The 17,758-nt window shown below is 42.0% G+C and overlaps 1 protein-coding gene across 3 annotated transcripts; it reads left to right on the top strand.

Annotated features, from left to right (window-relative positions):
- Nucleotides 1-497: 497 nt before the first annotated feature.
- znf644a (zinc finger protein 644a) lies at nt 498-17,279 on the top strand. 3 transcript variants are annotated; one of them, XM_072691323.1, is made up of 6 exons: nt 499-1,078; nt 8,086-10,747; nt 11,982-12,545; nt 13,660-13,791; nt 15,046-15,136; nt 15,964-17,278. In XM_072691323.1, the coding sequence occupies exons 2-6, from the start codon at nt 8,101-8,103 to the stop codon at nt 16,139-16,141; spliced, it is 3,612 nt and encodes a 1,203-aa protein (XP_072547424.1). In that variant the 5' UTR covers nt 499-1,078; nt 8,086-8,100; the 3' UTR covers nt 16,142-17,278. The 3 variants fall into 3 exon arrangements, with proteins under 3 accessions (XP_072547426.1, XP_072547424.1, XP_072547425.1); XM_072691324.1 differs by lacking the exon at nt 499-1,078 and adding an exon at nt 3,030-3,846; XM_072691325.1 differs by lacking the exon at nt 13,660-13,791 and having other exon boundaries at nt 498-1,078; nt 15,964-17,279.
- The last annotated feature ends 479 nt before the right edge of the window (nt 17,280-17,758 follow it).

Genomic DNA, 17,758 nt, shown 5'->3' with positions numbered 1-17,758 from the left:
TAAAGGCGTCTAATTGAGTTTAAATCACTTTCTTTATATTATAAAGTCATATTTTAGATATATTTGAGTGAGTTTGCAGCTAGCTAAGTGTAAAAGGCAGCTAATGCTAACAGTGGCGTTTTTGTCAGAGCGGTCTCGCGACACTGGTTAATTAATAGCTAGCTAATATATAATATATTTTTGCGTCAAATAAGAATTAATACAGTCCCGAAAATGTTTTAAAATAATGTGTAGTACAGTTTAGCTACTAATCTGCTACACAAAAAGACTCGTTCCTGTTATAGCTAGATAGTTAAGTAGCTAGTGCTGAGTTAGCTGGCTAGCACGCTAGCTGGTGTGCTTTTTTTTTAAAGGTCATCCACAATTTTATAATTTTATATAATATTTTTGGGGGTTATTCTGTGCTTTTAGAGGTCACTCGTTTCATAAATCACTGAAATGCCCCACAGCCCACAGCCACGGCCCGTTTAAATGGAGCTGTGTGCCTGCTGTGTAAGCCGGTTAGATGGCCACCGCCGCGATCTCAGAGACCCCGGCGAGTTATTTTCCCAATCCACACACATCAACCTCAACCTGCGACGCGGTTCAACATCAGATTATCAGAGTCTGAGCTCTAATTTAACCGATCCGGCGCGGAATGAAGGTGTTTAATGCGATTTTACTGCAGGAGAGAGGCTCCTTTTGTCGTCTTGCTCGTGTGTGGGTTTTTCAGCGACGGCTTTCGACTTGGGTGTTTGATGCCACCTATTTGGAGCGTACCACTCCGCGTCTGGGTGACCCCGTCCTCACATACGTGACTAAAATCCTGCTTTTTTGTACCGCGTAGAGAGTGTGATGCAGTCCAGTTGTTAAATGTGGTAGATTAGTATTCGGCTGTGACATTATTCCGCGTGAAAAGCGTGAAACCAGCGTGTTTCAGGCTTCAGCTCCTCCGCGACTCCCCTCAAAGCAGTGTCGTGGTCTCATCCATGCATGGACCATCGCGCAAAACATGGCGGCTTCGCAATGGATGGAAGGCTTGAGCGAGGAGAAATGAAATGATTTCGGTGTTGTTGTTCTCGGTTTCAGCGGAAGAAAGGTAATGGCAAAAGCGCGTCCGTGCGCAGCGTTGTCGGGCTGGAGCCAGCCTGCTCTGCAGCTGGTTCTGCGAGGCGCTGCTGTGTTGTGAGGCTTGATGTGGAACATAATAGGCAATGATTGCTGCCTCGCGAGCACTCAGTAGCACACTCACAGCAGGCACCAGCAAGCAGAATTGGGAGAAAAGCAACGCTGAGGTCTTTATTGAGTAGTTTAAGCACTTGCCATGCCTTTTAACATTGCTTGCACAGTCTGAGAATGCAGGGTTTGAAGTGGGGTAGGCTGCAGGACTCAGTGTTTAGCTGTTCCACAAATGGGCTTGATCAACAACACATGCAACTGATTGGGATTGGGTCTGGGTCTCACTGCAATACTTGCAGAGTGTATGCACAGGTTTAATGCATGCCTGTGTGTGATCTGTATATCTGCATCTGGCAAGTTTTTTTGCACTCCTCAATGCATGGGATGTATGCCACTGGACCGTACAGAACTTTTTCCTGATGCTGTGCAGCACTGTTTCATCATTTGATCCAGAAATTAAATAACTACATGCAGATTTCCATCAACAGTGATGACTGCCACCGTGAGATCGGAAGCCGGATCATTTGTGTTTCTTGTCACAGTATGTGCACACAATATCGCTCCATAACTGAAGGCCTTAAGCCTTCGTAGTATAACGTTGACATTTACATTTATGGCATTTGTCCGACTCTCGTACCCAGAGCTCTTACGCCTGAATCATGTTACACAGGCAGGACAATGTAGAGTTCGGGTTTCACCCATGGACTCTTATTATTGTTACCATAATGTAACGTTACGGTGTTGTTATGACACTGTTACGGTGTTCTTACCGCAGCGTTACGGTGTTCTTACAGCAACGTTGCGGTGTTGTTATGATACTGTTACAGTGTTCTTACCGTAACGCTTTGGTGTTGCGATACTATTACGGTGTTCTTACCATAATGTTCTAGTGTTGTTACGATACTGTTACGGTGTTCTTACCATAATGTCCTAGTGTTGTTACGATACTGTTACGGTGTTCTTACCGCAACGTTACGGTGTTGTTACGATACTGTTACAGTGTTCTTACCGCAACGCTTTGGTGTTACGATACTGTTACGGTGTTCTTACCGTAACGTTTTAGTGTTGTTACGACACTGTTACGGTGTTCCTACAGTAACATTGCAGTGTTTTGACGGTACTGTTACAGTGTTCTTACCGTAACGCTTTTGTGTTACGATACTGTTACGGTGTTCTTACCGTAACATTTTAGTGTTGTTACGACACTGTTACGGTGTTCTTACAGTAACATTGCAGTGTTTTGACGTTACTGTTACAGTGTTCTTACTGTAACGTTTTGGTGTTACAATACGGTGTTCTTACCGTAATGTTGTGACAATACTGTTACGGTGTTCTTACCATAATGGTTTAGTGTTGTTACGACACTGTTATGGTGTTCTTACCGCAACGTTACGGTGTTGTTACGATACTGTTACAGTGTTCTTACCGTAACGCTTTGTTGTTACGACACTGTTACGGTGTTCTTACCGCAACGTTTTAGTGTTGTTACGACACTGTTACGGTGTTCTTACAGTAACATTGCAGTGTTTTGACAATACTGTTACGGTGTTCTTACCGTAACGTTACAGTGTTGTTACGATACTGTTGCAGTGTTCTTACCATAACGTTTTGGTGTTACGATACGGTGTTCTTACCGTAACGTTGCAGTGTTGTTACAATACTGTTACAGCGTTCTTACTGTAACGTTTTGGTGTTACAATACAGTGTTCTTACCGTAATGTTGCGGTGTTGTTACAATACTGTTACAGTGTTCTTACCGCAACGTTTTGGTATTGTTACGACACTGTTACGTTGTTCTTACAGTAACATTGCAGTGTTTTTTTTCAATACTGTTACAGTGTTCTTACCGTAACATTACGGTGTTACAATACTTTTACGGTTTTCTTACCGTAACGTTGCTGTGTTGTTACAATGCTGTTACTGTGTTGTTACGGTAATGTTGCGGTGTTGTTAACGTAAAGTTACAGTGTTACAATACTGTTACGGTGTTGTTGCAGTAACGCTACAGTGTTGTTATGATACTGTGACGTGTTTTTACCGTAATGTTACGGTGTTCTTAATTCTCACTATCTTAGAAGCAAGATTGCAATTCAGTATTAATCGGTGCAATTGTGATCCAGATCTTTGTCCTTATCGTGCCTTAACCACAATACTGAACATTAATTCAACTCAGAACTCACCCTTTCTGTTTGTATAGCGATAAGTGTTATTAACGTAGCATACTGTATTAGTGTTATTACTGTAACGTACTGTATTAGTAGTACTACCGGAACATACTGTATTAATGTTATTACCTTAACATAACAGTGTTATTACCGTAACGTATCAAATTAGTGTCATTACGGTAACATTTCTCTGATTCTCTTTTCCAGAGCTCTTACACCTAAATCAAGTTACACAGGTAGGACAATGTAGAGTTAGGGGGTCTCACCCAAGGACTCTTATTATTATAGTGGGAGGTGCTTGCTTGACTGGGGAATAGAGAGTCTCATATAAGGAAAGCAGTGTTGTTACTGTTACGTTACATTGTTGTTATGATACTGTTACGGTGTTGTTACCCACTACAAAACGACGTTCATTTTCACTATCTTGGAAGCAAGATTGCAATTCAATATGTAGCAGGAAAACGGTGATTTGGAACAGTTAATCTACAACCTAGTCTGCCACAAGGAAGGCGATATTATTACGGTAATGTACCGTATTACTGTTATTACTGTAACAAAGTGCACAGTGTTATTACTGTAACGTATCATATTATTGTTATCACCATAACATAGCGTACAGTGTTAACGTAACATAGCATATTAACGTTATTATTGTAACATAGCATACGGTGTTATTACTGTAACATACTGTATTAGTGTTGTTACAGCAACATATCGTATTGGTGTTATTACCGTAACAAAATGTATGGTGTTTATATTGTAAGATAACATAGAGTTATTACTGTAATGTATCGTATGAATTTTATTAACGTAACATAATGTACAGTGTTATTACCGTGATGTACCATATTAGTGTTTTAACTGTAACAATGTACAGTGTTTTGGTTTAGTATAATAACACTGTACTTTATGTTACCGTAACGAATCATATTAGTGGTATTACGGTAACACAGTACAGTGTTATTACCCTAAACCAAAACCCAAGTCTTGGAATCATTAAAGAAAACAGGTAGGGTAGCTGTAACGTGATTCGTGGAGGACGTTCATTACCACAGAATCTGATGTCACCACAGCGTACCGAGTGGCAGCTAGCGTGTTGAGCAGCAGTGAGAGTGACGGTGCAGATCTGGCTGAGCTGTTAAAGAGTGTAGGCAGATCACTAGGAAAGATTTAGTAAGTGATAACGCTCCAACATGGCTGCTGAACTGGGTTAAGTCCTGCATGTGAAATGCTAACGCCCACCCCCTAAACCTGGCATCTCGGCGAACACTCACAGCGTTGTTTTTCCACTGCAGTCTCTCGCCACATCGCTTTCATTTGAAGATGCATTGACTATAAGTTGAATTTTACCAATTTTCTCCCAGTTTGTTACTGCCAATCATCCCAGTCATTCCATCCGTTCGTAACTAACCTAGATTTTCTAAATAAATATGAACAAACATTCGTACAAGTTAGTCTGTTCCATCTATTGTGGTATAGCGCCCCCCTGAGGCAGTCAGTACAGATTTTAACATGTATTTGACATTGTCTTTTGCAGTTTTACAGCATCTCCTTCTGTAAAGAGACCTGTACAGAGCTGCTGCCACTGTTCTCCATTTCTAACCGATTAGAACCTGCTCCCACGACCACTCACATTACAGCTTATCTAGAACCTCCAGAAGTGACATTGTTCTGGACCAAACTGGCCTTATTCACTGAAAATCAGAACTTTTGCTTATTTCTTCTGTCAGGTCTGAATTACATTGGTGGTTAATCTGATGCGTTCAGGCCTTCCAGTAACGTCCTGACCAATGGGAGAGCCCGTTTAGCTGTATCTGCCTCTATCTGTTAGCATGTTGGATGTGTTTCTGCACGCAACCTACAACTGTCCAACAGCGCAGACACTCCATCCTAGTCTAATCCGCCATGATTTTGTGAGTTGAGATAAGATGGAAAAAGGCCAGAATATCAGAAATACTTATTTGTTCTGTTACTTTTAAACAAAACGGATAAAGAAAAGAAACTCGAACATGCTCTGAATGAGCTTCCACTTCCACTCAGAGGGAAAAACACAGCGCATCCAACAAGAACCAAAGCCACGTCCATCTTTTATACATCAGTAAAAACATGGTAGCTCACAGAAAGCTCTGCTGATGGATTCCACACTGATCTACTCTACTATCTATCTATTAAACATGCACCACCCTAACTCCCCTGGAGGTACATTTACACCAGTAAACACACACTCAGCTGGTAAAGCTGTAATTAAACCCAATTCTATCACCAATTTAGTCATTGCTAAGGTTCCCCCACCAGCTCACCCCAAATACACAACACTGTAGGAGGGTGAAGGCTAGCTCCACTACATCTTCGCAAACTGGTACTAACACATCATCACTGGAGCTCTTCACGCTTGGAGGAGAACGCTCATAAGTATATAACTGATTAAACTCAGAGTTTACACACCTAGAGAGATAGTTATAGTTATACGTCTGTTGGAACGGCCTTCAAACTGGGAATGTCCAAATGATTGGGCAAGCAGTCACTTAGGCCAGTTTTAATTTTATTTATATAAAAATTAATTTCATGCTGTAAATTGTTCACAAACAGCTTTTTCTTCCTTGCAGGGCTGAAGCCGCCGGCGTCAGTAGTGCTTTTTAGATTTCTGGCTTTTGCCAAAACACAGTCAGTGTAATTGGGTATCAATATATAAAATAAAAATATAAAAAATCTATATCAAATTATAGTAAGATCATGTTTTGCACTACTGTAACGATTTTTTATTTGATTTAATTGATTATTATTAAATAATTTGGTGGCAGACAGTGGCTCGTTTAGTGTTGTGTTTAACCCTCTGGAGTCTGCGAACGCAAAGGCACGCCAAATGCGATGTTTCTTGATGTTTCTATTAATATCTTAGTGATAATAAAGTGCAGAAATAAGGGGCAAAGATTTCCTGAATCTCTAGACTCCGCCCTGTACATTGCATCTCCATTGCATTACGAGGCTGTGAAGCGAGTCTCCGCCTCTCGCCGTGTCTTACTGGTGGATGTGTGTCCGTCATCTCCCTCTTGTCTGTAATTGGTGGATTTGTGCGTACATCAGTAGGTTTGTGCGAAACTGACCAATGAACACTCAGAAACTCGTGTCACCGTCTATATTCAGACAGCTTTTGTAAAGCTGAGACTCGGGTAAACCATCTCAGGCACCAGAACAACTTGTCCACATGAGTTAAGGGATGCTTTCAGAAGAGAAAAGGTCCGAAACTACTACACAACCGATCGACAAAATTAATTTGTGTATTTTTTAGGTAGCAGAACAGAGAGGTGAATCTGACGGGCTTTAAACTCAGCAGAGCGGCACTGAGTTAATAGAAAATGAGATAATTCGGTGTGTAATTTTCTCAGAGGAGGAGAAAAACACAGACAGGCCGACCCGGACAGGAATGTGTTCCTCCCTGTGTACGTTTAATACAGCTGTTTTTTGGGGGGTTGTTTTTACGTACACTTGCTGTTCATTGTGTTTTTGAAACTCTGATGAAATCACTGATGAAGCGTGCTGAAACACGTTGGGGAAAAGTATGAAAATATCATGTGTTGCTGGTTTCACTCTTTACTGTAGATTTAGATTATGAGCTGAAAGTTGTTCAACCGGGTAAACTATTGTACGAACCTTTTTAGGAATTTTAGGAATCTGGTTCCACTGTTGCATCTGTTAAAATTCTGAATTGAAATGTTGGCATAATGTTTTAAAAAGTTGAAGTTCTAATTTCACTGTTTCTGGTCAAACATACCAATAACTGACCAATTAATTTCTCCCATTTACCCATTTAAATAGTATTTAGCCTTTTGATTTCATTGCTGTCCATTGAAAAACATGTATCTCCAAAATAGGAACTTACAGGATAAGCTTTCAATGGACGTCACGGTAAAACCATTTTATTTAAGTCATTTTAGAGCATTTCTATTGGTCCATTCATCCAAAATTATTTACACAGTGTACAGAAGCAGCTACGGGGTTCAGAAACGGACAAAGATGGAGATATGTGTTTTTCATTGGACAGCAGCGATATGTTGTCAGGTGGTATATCATTTGCTCTCTTTAGAACTTTCCTGACCTGTACAAGCTTTTATCCCATTTTCCTAATAATTTCGGTTTAAATGTTTGACAATAACATGTAAATCGTTACGGACAAAAGTATTGGGACACCTACCAATCATTTTCTTCTGAAATTAAGGGTATTAAAAGAGCCGATCCTGCTTTTGTTGGAGTAACTGTCTCTGATGTCCAAAGAAGGCTTTCTACTAGATTTTGGAGAAGTGAGGATTGCGCTGAGGATTTGTTTGCATTCAGCAACAAGAGCGTTAGTGAGGTCAGGATGTTGGATGATCATGATGATCGACTACCCCATCAACCTCATTATCCACAAATCATCTCAAAAGTACTGGATGGAGCTCCACCACCATCATTCCAGAGAACACAGTTCTTCCACTGGGGTTCTTCAATGCTGGGGGGCTTTATACCCCTCTAGCCCACGCCTGGCATTATTAGGCAGCATGGAGTCAATAGGGTCATGATGTTTATCTGCTCCAGAGAGTCCTATTCTATTGGCAGTGCTTCTTCTCTACAAGGATTAGAGGAATATGTGTCTGTGTGTATTTGCACATCTGTGTTAGCAGTGGTGTCCACAAACATTTGGACATTGGTGTAGCTCCCTATTAGCCATTAATTAGATATTGACCAGTTTGAGTTCTGCTAAGTTTTTGTTTACTGTTTTTTCCAGATACAGTCTGGAGGCATGTCTGCTTTGGAGGAGAACACCAGCAGAGAGGGACATGACGGCTCCATATCAGAACTCTCAGAGAATCTGTTGAGCACCCAGACGTTCTCTCTTGCAGGGAATGTGCTAGAACCGTCAATGCAGTGCCCACGTGAGAACATGACACCAAACGGTGACCAAGCAGATCTCCTGACACACGTCCGTTTTATTGAGTCCATCTGTGCCGATGGGCCCGCCAAAGCTGCTTACGTCAACGGATCGGCTTCCCCCAACATTTCCGACGAAATTCTGTTAGACATCTCCAAGAATGTGCCGGGATTCCTCCCCAAATCACTGCACGCACAGAACCCCACTGTCGCGACCAGCGTCCAGTTTGAAGAATGTGACCCACTTAGGAAGGATGGTGAAATGACTATAAGACAGATGTTGACCGCCGAAGACGTTGAAAATCGAGGCATATGGGGCTTCGATGAAGAATCTCCAGAGAACTCGCTGGACTGTTACGATGACAGTAATGATCTGAGCTGGAATCCCCATAAAGAGTTCATGAAGTTCTTGCTGGAGGATCATGACCGTTCGGAAGCGGAGGAGAAGGTGCCCACCATCCAGCCAGCCGTTAGTCATAGGAGGAGAAAGCGTAAGATGGACATGGTGGTGATGGTAGATCCTTCAGAGGAGCCCTACCCAGAGTTGAACTCTGATTCCAAAAATGAGCTCCTGGGTGAAGGCAGCCAAACGGACAACGGAGATCCTCAGTGGAAACGACCCAGGTCCCATTCGCCAGTATCGAAAAACGCACAGTACGCAAACGGAACTGCAGTGGCCTTGAAACACCTTTTTCCTAAACCAGCAAAAAATAGGAAGAGTGGGAAGCTGGGGTTTGTTCCAGAAAGTCAGCTGGAGGACGATCCTCTGTTTTACCCAAGCAATAGCAAATTAAAGGCGAAGTCCCAGAATTCCCAGAGACCCGGGAAAAACCACTCCTATGCTCCCGATCCGAAGCCGTTCATATGCAAAGAGTGTGGAAGTTCTTTTTTCGATCACAACTCGCTTCTAAGACACATAACTGTCCACAAGAAGAAGAGCCAGAAGGTTAAGGAAACAGTCGGACTCAAAGACGAGGGCAAAGACGCGAGTTTACAGTGTCCACAGTGCACCTTCGGAACTAACTGCCCCAACACGTTTGTCCAGCATGCAAAAACCCACGAGAAGGACAAGCGGTACTATCGATGTCAAAAGTGCCATTTCGTGGCAATGAATGAAAGCGAGCTGAAGGGTCATATGCTTTCTAAGCATCGTGTCACCGAAGCTCAGTACCTGGTGATGGAGAAACAAGAAGGGTTCCCGGAACAGAAGACCGGCGCGGCGGATAGCAACGCTGCAGCTTCTTTCACCTGTAAACTGTGTTCTTTTAAAACGAGAAACAAGAACATCATGAGGAACCATTTCGAGATTTTTCATCGGCAGGTCTTTGACAAAGATCTGGTAGAGGATATACACTTCACGTGCAGTCTGGAAAAGAAGCCGAAAGCGGTGCAGCCATCCTCGTTATGCAAGTTGCCCAGCGTAGGTTCGCAGTCGCCAGAGAGAGAAACCCGTCGATTACAGTCTGAGGACTCTAGGAAAAAACAAAGCCCCAAGTCTCTTGAAGAACCTAGTCTAGCAAAAACGGACAAGGCGAAACGAAAGGCAAATAAAAAAATGGCCAAAAATGGTTCTAGGCTTCACAAATCCATGAACACTCTTATAACTCGGAAAAGGCGTGGTCAGCCGAGGACCTCTGAAACCGACACTAACAAGAAAACTGACAGAAAGAGCATCACAGCCAAGAGTCCAGAGTCTGGTAAATGCTGCAGCGATGATTCCCTAGAGTCCGAGAAAGAGGTTCTCAAATCCCCTTCCAGGTTGAAGGGGGATCTTTTTGCACTGAAGGAGAGGAGTTCGAGTGGCACTTTGAAGTCTAGTGGAAGTGGTGGTACGTGTCAGCAAGGAGTCAGCAATAACGGTGAAGGTTCCCAAGAAGAGAAACCAGGCGGCAAGTACAAACACTTCTCTTTGGCCAAGCCGTCTTTGAAGAAGTCTCCTTCCAAAAGGAAAATGTCCACTCCGTTCCACAACATTCAAGGCCAAGATATTCTGATCGACTTTCCCAAATGTAGGCAAAAACTGAAGAAAAAGAGCGGGGCGGAAAACCGCAAGGTCGTGAACAACGAGGACAACGCTGTAGTGTACGACTCCAGCTTCCACCATCCCGAGAAATGTGATGTCAAAGATGGTTTGTATATCAACAGCCAGTTTTTACGCAAGCGCTCGTCCCCTGCGAAGGGAAGCCCACGTGCCTCGAGTGGTCACTCTGAGCAAGACCTGGACGCCCCACAATCCCCACAGATTCTGATCAAGGAAGAATGCATGGAAGCGGTGCTGTGTGAAGAAGCCATGGAAAATGAGACCAGTATAGAATTTGATTCAGACCTGAAGACCTGCCCGTACTGCCCTGCTGAATTCGAGTCAGGGATCAGTCTCTCCAACCACATTAGAGGGCATTTGCACAGAGTGGGTTTGAGCTGCAGTGACCATCATGAAGCATCAGTAGCTCAGACGGCTTCCCCCAAAAAAGTGCCTCAGGTTCGACGACGAATGGCTGGAGTGCCTCGAGTTAAAACAGGTGACCATGCAGTTTTGTTGACCATGCACTGTTGTCTCATGAATGGTTTGGTGAAAAATCTAATTTACAATTTTTCACTATAGTACAGTTTCAGCTCTTTAATTGAGTTAGATTGGGATACAGTACCATACTTTCACTATAGTACAGTTTCAGCTCTTTAATTGAGTTAGATTGGGATACAGTACCATACTTTCACTATAGTACAGTTTCAGCTCTTTAATTGAGTTAGATTGGGGTACAGTACCATTCTTTCACTATAGTACAGTTTCAGCTCTTTAATTGAGTTAGATTGGGATACAGTACCATACTTTCACTATAGTACAGTTTCAGCTCTTTAATTGAGTTAGATTGAGATACAGTACCATACTTTCACTATAGTACAGTTTCAGCTCTTTAATTGAGTTAGATTGGGATACAGTGCCATACTTTCACTATAGTACAGTTTCAGCTCTTTTAATTGAGTTAGATTGGGATACAGTACCATACCTTCACTATAGTACAGTTTCAGCTCTTTTAATTGAGTTAGATTGGGATACAGTACCATACCTTCACTATAGTACAGTTTCAGCTCTTTAATTGAGTTAGATTGGAATACAGTACCATACTTTCACTATAGTACAGTTTCAGCTCTTTAATTGAGTTAGATTGGAATACAGTACCATACTTTCACTATAGTACAGTTTCAGCTCTTTAATTGAGTTAGATTGAGATACAGTACCATACTTTCACTATAGTACAGTTTCAGCTCTTTAATTGAGTTAGATTGGAATACAGTACCATACTTTCACTATAGTACAGTTTCAGCTCTTTAATTGAGTTAGATTGGAATACAGTACCATACTTTCACTATAGTACAGTTTCAGCTCTTTAATTGAGTTAGATTGAGATACAGTACCATACTTTCACTATAGTACAGTTTCAGCTCTTTAATTGAGTTAGATTGGAATACAGTACCATACTTTCACTATAGTACAGTTTCAGCTCTTTTAATTGAGTTAGATTGGGATACAGTACCATACTTTCACTATAGTACAGTTTCAGCTCTTTAATTGAGTTAGATTGGGATACAGTATCATACTTTCACTATAGTACAGTTTCAGCTCTTTAATTGAGTTAGATTGAGGTACAGTACCATACTTTCACTATAGTACAGTTTCAGCTCTTTAATTGAGTTAGATTGGGATACAGTACCATATTGGATTGTTGATTTTTTGTTGTTTTCTTATTGTAACAGAGGACGACCATCCAGAGACCGAGGAAACATCAGAGGAACAGTCAGAACTCACCTGTCCCATGTGTAGGGAATGGTTTGTCTCGAGGATCGGACTGTCAAATCACGTTCGGGGTCATCTGAAGCGGCTTGGAAAGACGTCGTCGGCTGCGTTCAGGTCACCTATAAGCGCACTTAAGGAAATGATGCGTGACAAAAAGCAGTTCAACATGAAATTACAGGCTCTGGAAAAGAAGTGCAGAGCTTCAAATAAATTATATCCCTTTAGAATCAATAACGGCCTCGTCTACTCTACTGCCAAAGTGCAGCGCTTTGGACCCAGTGGCAAACAGCACGGACAGATTTCTTCTCCATCAGGAGAGGAAAAGAAAAGGACAGAGATTAAAGATGTGATGAAAGGATCGCCGTCAAGTGATCTTATAGGAATTTTGAAAAAGAGGCGCGCTCATGAGGAGGCTAAAGTGAAAAGCTCACTCCAAACAGCAAGGAAGGCTCTTCTCATTTCACCTGTTAAAGAGCGCGGTCCAGCACTACAGCACTGTAAAGCACTGCCGAACTCAGTATCAGGTATTTACATTCTAATTTTTTATTTTTATTTATTTGGATTGATGTTTAATTGTAAATTTGGCTGACAATGCAATACATACAGAAGATTACCTCAAGAATAGAGCGTTAATAATATTCACCCTAATGAGAGACTGTAGCTCCGCCTCCTCAGTGTATATCACAATACCTACATTTAGAGCGTTGTTAATATTCACCCTAATGAGAGACTGTAGCTCCTCCTCCTCAGTGTATATCACAATACCTACATTTAGAGCGTTATTAATATTCACCCTAATGAGAGACTGTAGCTCCGCCTCCTCAGTGTATATCACAATACCTACATTTAGAGTTATTAATATTCACCCTAATGAGAGACTGTAGCTCCTCCTCCTCAGTGTATATCACAATACCTACATTTAGAGCGTTATTAATATTCACCCTAATGAGAGACTGTAGCTCCGCCTCCTCAGTGTATATCACAATACCTACATTTAGAGCGTTATTAATATTCACTCTAATGAGAGACTGTAGCTCCGCCTCCTCAGTGTATATCACAATACCTACATTTAGAGCGTTATTAATATTCACCCTAATGAGAGACTGTAGCTCCGCCTCCTCAGCGTATATCACAATACCTACATTTAGAGCGTTATTAATATTCACCCTAATGAGAGACTGTAGCTCCTCCTCCTCAGTGTATATCACATTACCTACATTTAGAGCGTTATTAATATTCACCCTAATGAGAGACTGTAGCTCCGCCTCCTCAGTGTATATCACAATACCTACATTTAGAGCGTTATTAATATTCACCCTAATGAGAGACTGTAGCTCCGCCTCCTCAGTGTATATCACAATACCTACATTTAGAGCTCTTCTCCAGTGTAGTGTATGTTTTCAGACCAAGCTGGTCGTCAAGCAGATCATAAGGGTTAACTAGTTTGGTAAATCTGGTGAACCGCTGTGGTCAGGCTGGTCATGCTGGTATGAAATGAAAACACACACTGTTGGATAAGAGCTATTAGCTAGAGCTAGCTAGACCAGCAGGGAGGTGGAACGGGTCCGTCACTGTTCTGGGTTCGAGCTGTCGGGTTGTTTACGTTGATGTTTGTTCTAACTCCTCGTGGTGTTTCAGTTTCAGAGAAAGGTGAACACAGCAGAAAGGTTTGCGCTCACTGTAATACCACCTTCCACAGTGGAGTTAGCCTCTCCAACCACCTGCGGGCTTATGCACGTAGAAAAAGAAACGCACTAATGGAGGGAACGAGTAAGTAGCATCCGAATAAGATGAAGTCCTGTCTCATACACTGATCAGCCATAACATTAGAACCACCTGCCTCATATGCTGTAGATCCCCCTTGTGTCAGTAACACAGCTAAGACTGCTCGAGGCATGGACTCCACAAGATCTCTGAAGGCGTCTTGTGGGATCTAGCAGCAGATCCTTGAAATCCTGTATGTTGTGAGGTCGGACCCATGACCTAAAACCGTGTGTGCGGTCGAAGGCTGTATTTACACTTATTTAAAGTGACTCAGTGGTGTAGTGTTCTGGCCCATGTGGGGGATCAAATCCCAGTCTGACAGAGGGAGGGCAATACCTGCTACACTACAGCAATCATCCACAGATACACACTCTCTAACACACACATAATCAGCCAGACCCAGAACACAGTCTACCGTCTTCATCAGACAATATTAATAAATAATATCGAATATTAAATAAATACTTTTGATATTTTTATACTCTGTTATACAAAATTATAGCAATTTTTAATAATACTGTAGTGATGATCTTCTCAGTATCATCATGTATCTCAGTCCTGCATATACATTGAACTGGCAATGCTATCCTATATGGACACTGGCCACCTGCAGCAGGCAGATCAGCCACAACATTAAAACCACCTGATATTGCATTGTGCAGTAGCTCCTGTGTGGGATCAGACCCGACACTCTAGCCTTTGCCTCCCATATGCATCACTGAGCCCTGGGAGCCCATGACCCTGTCACCAGTTCACCGGTTGTTCTTCCTTGGAACACCCCACCTCAAGACCTGCTGCCTGATGTTCTGGTGGAGATGTTCTGATCCAGTCGTTTATCTAGAACCTTACAGTCTGGTTCTTGTCAGAGTGTCTCAGATCCTTACGCTTGTCCATTTTTTTCCATTTCGCTTCATCACCTTCAAGAACTGACCGTTCACTCGCTGCCTAATATCCACCCTCGACAGACAGGAGACACTGGACCCAGATCACCAGTGTTATTTTTCAGCTTCACCTGGCCGTGGTTTTAATGTTATGGTGTATCTTTAATTAAAGACTTACTATTCTGGAAGAACAGACGTTGTCTGATGGCATAGGGCCAGTAGCAGAAGCTCAATAATTAATAACATAATTACAGCATGATGTTAGAAGTAGAGAATTTCTAAACACACCCTAGTCGTTTGCAAGGTCAGATCTGAGCATCTGAGCATTTTGCAGAACCGTGGTTCACCCGTGACTTACTCTCTTCCTTCTTTTTTTCAGCTTATGACTGTAAACAAAGGAAGCAGAGGTCAAGGAAGAAGACCTATCCATTGCTCCACACTCCAGAGGAAATCTACAGACTTACGTGCAGGTACTGTTCGATCTTTACTGTGAGCGGTGGCGACCCTCCACCGCCTTCTTCTGAAGCTCATGATGGTTTCATCCAGTACTAACAGTACATCTCATCAGTGATACGGTCAGAGATATCAACCAATGTCCCTGAGCTAATTCTAAGTCATTTTTACATTTCTAATTAGATCAAGAGAGTAAATGTTTCTGATGAGTAAATTGACAAAAGTATTGGGACACCTGCTAAGTTGTAGTTGTCTTCTGAAATCAAGGGTGTTAAAAAATTGATCCTGCTTTTGTTGGAGTAGAATTCTTTGTACTATATTTTGGAGGAGCATTGCTGTGAAGATTTGATTGCTTTTGGCCACAAGAGTGTTAGTGAGGTCACCCCATCTTATCATCCCCAACTCATCCCAAAGTATTCCACAGTTCCTCCACTGCTCCACAGCTCAATGCTGGGGGCCTTTATACCCTTTATATTGCTGTGAGGAATTGATGGTATTTAGTGACAAGAGCATTAGAGAGGTCAGGATCTTGGATGATGATGATCACCACCCCCACCTTATCCTTCCCAACTAATCCCATTTAAAAGTACTGGATGGAGCTCCTCCACCATCATTCCAGAGAACACAGTTCTTCCACTGCTCCTCAATGCTGGGGGGCTTTATACCCCTCTAGCCCACATCTGGCATTATCAGGCAGCATGGAGCCAATAGGGTCATGATGTTGATCTGCTCCAGAGAGTCTCTACAGGGATTAGACATAGTGTTTATACAGTGGTCATGTACAGTGCGTGATTACCTGTAGAGATGACTGACCCCAGCTGTCCTGGTCTCCTCTGTGTTGCAGGTTTTGTGATTTAGTCTTCCAGGGCCCGCTGTCCGTTCAGGAGGACTGGGTGAAGCATTTACAGAGACACATAATGAACACTGCTGTACCACGCACAGGCGCTGGCATGGTGGAGGTCACCTGCTTCCCTAAAGAGCCCAGCTCAGACACAGAAGCGCAGGCCAAGCCTTCCTCCTGAGCCCGGCACGCATAGCGGATTTCCCATTGTCCATAAAACGTAACGTATTTGTAAATGATTTTAGCTCCCGCGAGTTTGTATGATTTTGAATACCGAGGAAATTGAACTTTTCACTCTCTCAACGCACAGCGACATTCAGCCCTTAACACGCAACTGTCTTTTTTATATCGTCACATCGTCCTGGTATTTTCTACGACTCGTTAACAATAGTGCTCATGGTGGGTGAACGTTTTTTTTTGTTTGTTTGTTTGTTTTGTTTTTGGAGATTTTGAGAATGGAGACCAACACCAAAAGACAACTGTTTACCTCAGATACTTCACAGACCTTCTGGAGATGGGTTTTATTTAAGGAACTGCAAGTAGGCTCAAAACAAACCCTGAAATAATACTGTATTCCTTTATTACAGCTGTTTTTACGGTTTTATTTTGATTATTTTTTATTTTTTATTTTTTAACCCGGTTAAACCCTTTATCCTCACACTCGGTGATCATGTATGGTGCAAATGTATAGGGGAAAAAAAGTAGATATATTTACTTATTACATTTTTCGACTCATAACATACGATTTATGTTAAACCAACTGGTCTGTCACTATTTAGAGACTTAAACTGATTTCTGTAGTACGTGTGTCATGACTTCATTATTACACCTGTCAGGTTTTTTTGTTTGTTTGTTTTGTTGGGTCAGTTTTGGCTCGTCCCGTCACCTCATTTTTTGATAGCATACGCAAATCTGAAATGTAAAGTTCTGTTATTTGTGCTGGAAAAAAAAGAACCATTAACTGTTACTTATATTTGCAGTTATTTTTACTGTTATTTTTGTTATAAACATTTTTAAATAATTTATGTCAAAATGTAAATCTTGAAAGATTTTTGTCGTGCAGAATAAAAGCGTTCTGTTTTTTTGGGATGTCTTCAACCTATTGGAATATTAAGATTAAGCCGTGAATGTAATACTGTCACACTATGTGTGTGTGTGTGTGTGTGTGTGTGTGTGTTAAATGTGTAAATCATGTTTGTGCCACGTTATCACCTTTCTTGCCAAGGTTAGCAGTCTTTTTCTTACATAAAACTGGAGAGCAAGCACTTGTGTCAAAAAATGTGTTCTACATTGATGTTAATGGTTATTATTATGGGCTATGGAGGCATTTTATGATATACACACACACACACACACACACACCAGACACAAGTCAAACACTATCGTTATAATGGCCAGTGTGTTAAAATAGTGGCTAATTACATAACATGCAAAAGTTTGTGGACACCTTTTCTAATGAATGCATTCAGCTACTTTAAGTTGCAGATGTGCAAATGCACACACAGCATGTCTATCCCCTGTAGAGACTAGAAATGCTGTCTCACCTCATCTGTATTATACAGAAGACAGTCTTCACTACAGTCTTACCAAAATATTATGACCACCCCTCAAACTCCAGACTGTATCCCATCTGTTTTTCTGCAGGACCCCACAGGACGGACCACCACAGAGCAGACTAGTATTTTTTGGGTGGTGGGTCAGCATTCTCAGCACTGCAGTGACACTGACTGACCTGGTGGTGGCGAGTTAGTGTGTTAGTAGTGTGTGTTGGGCTGGTGGTACGAGTGGATCAGGCATA

This window comes from Salminus brasiliensis, chromosome 11 (assembly GCF_030463535.1).
Source record: "Salminus brasiliensis chromosome 11, fSalBra1.hap2, whole genome shotgun sequence".
NCBI lineage: Eukaryota > Metazoa > Chordata > Actinopteri > Characiformes > Bryconidae > Salminus > Salminus brasiliensis.
This window is presented reverse-complemented; position numbering and strand designations above follow the sequence as displayed.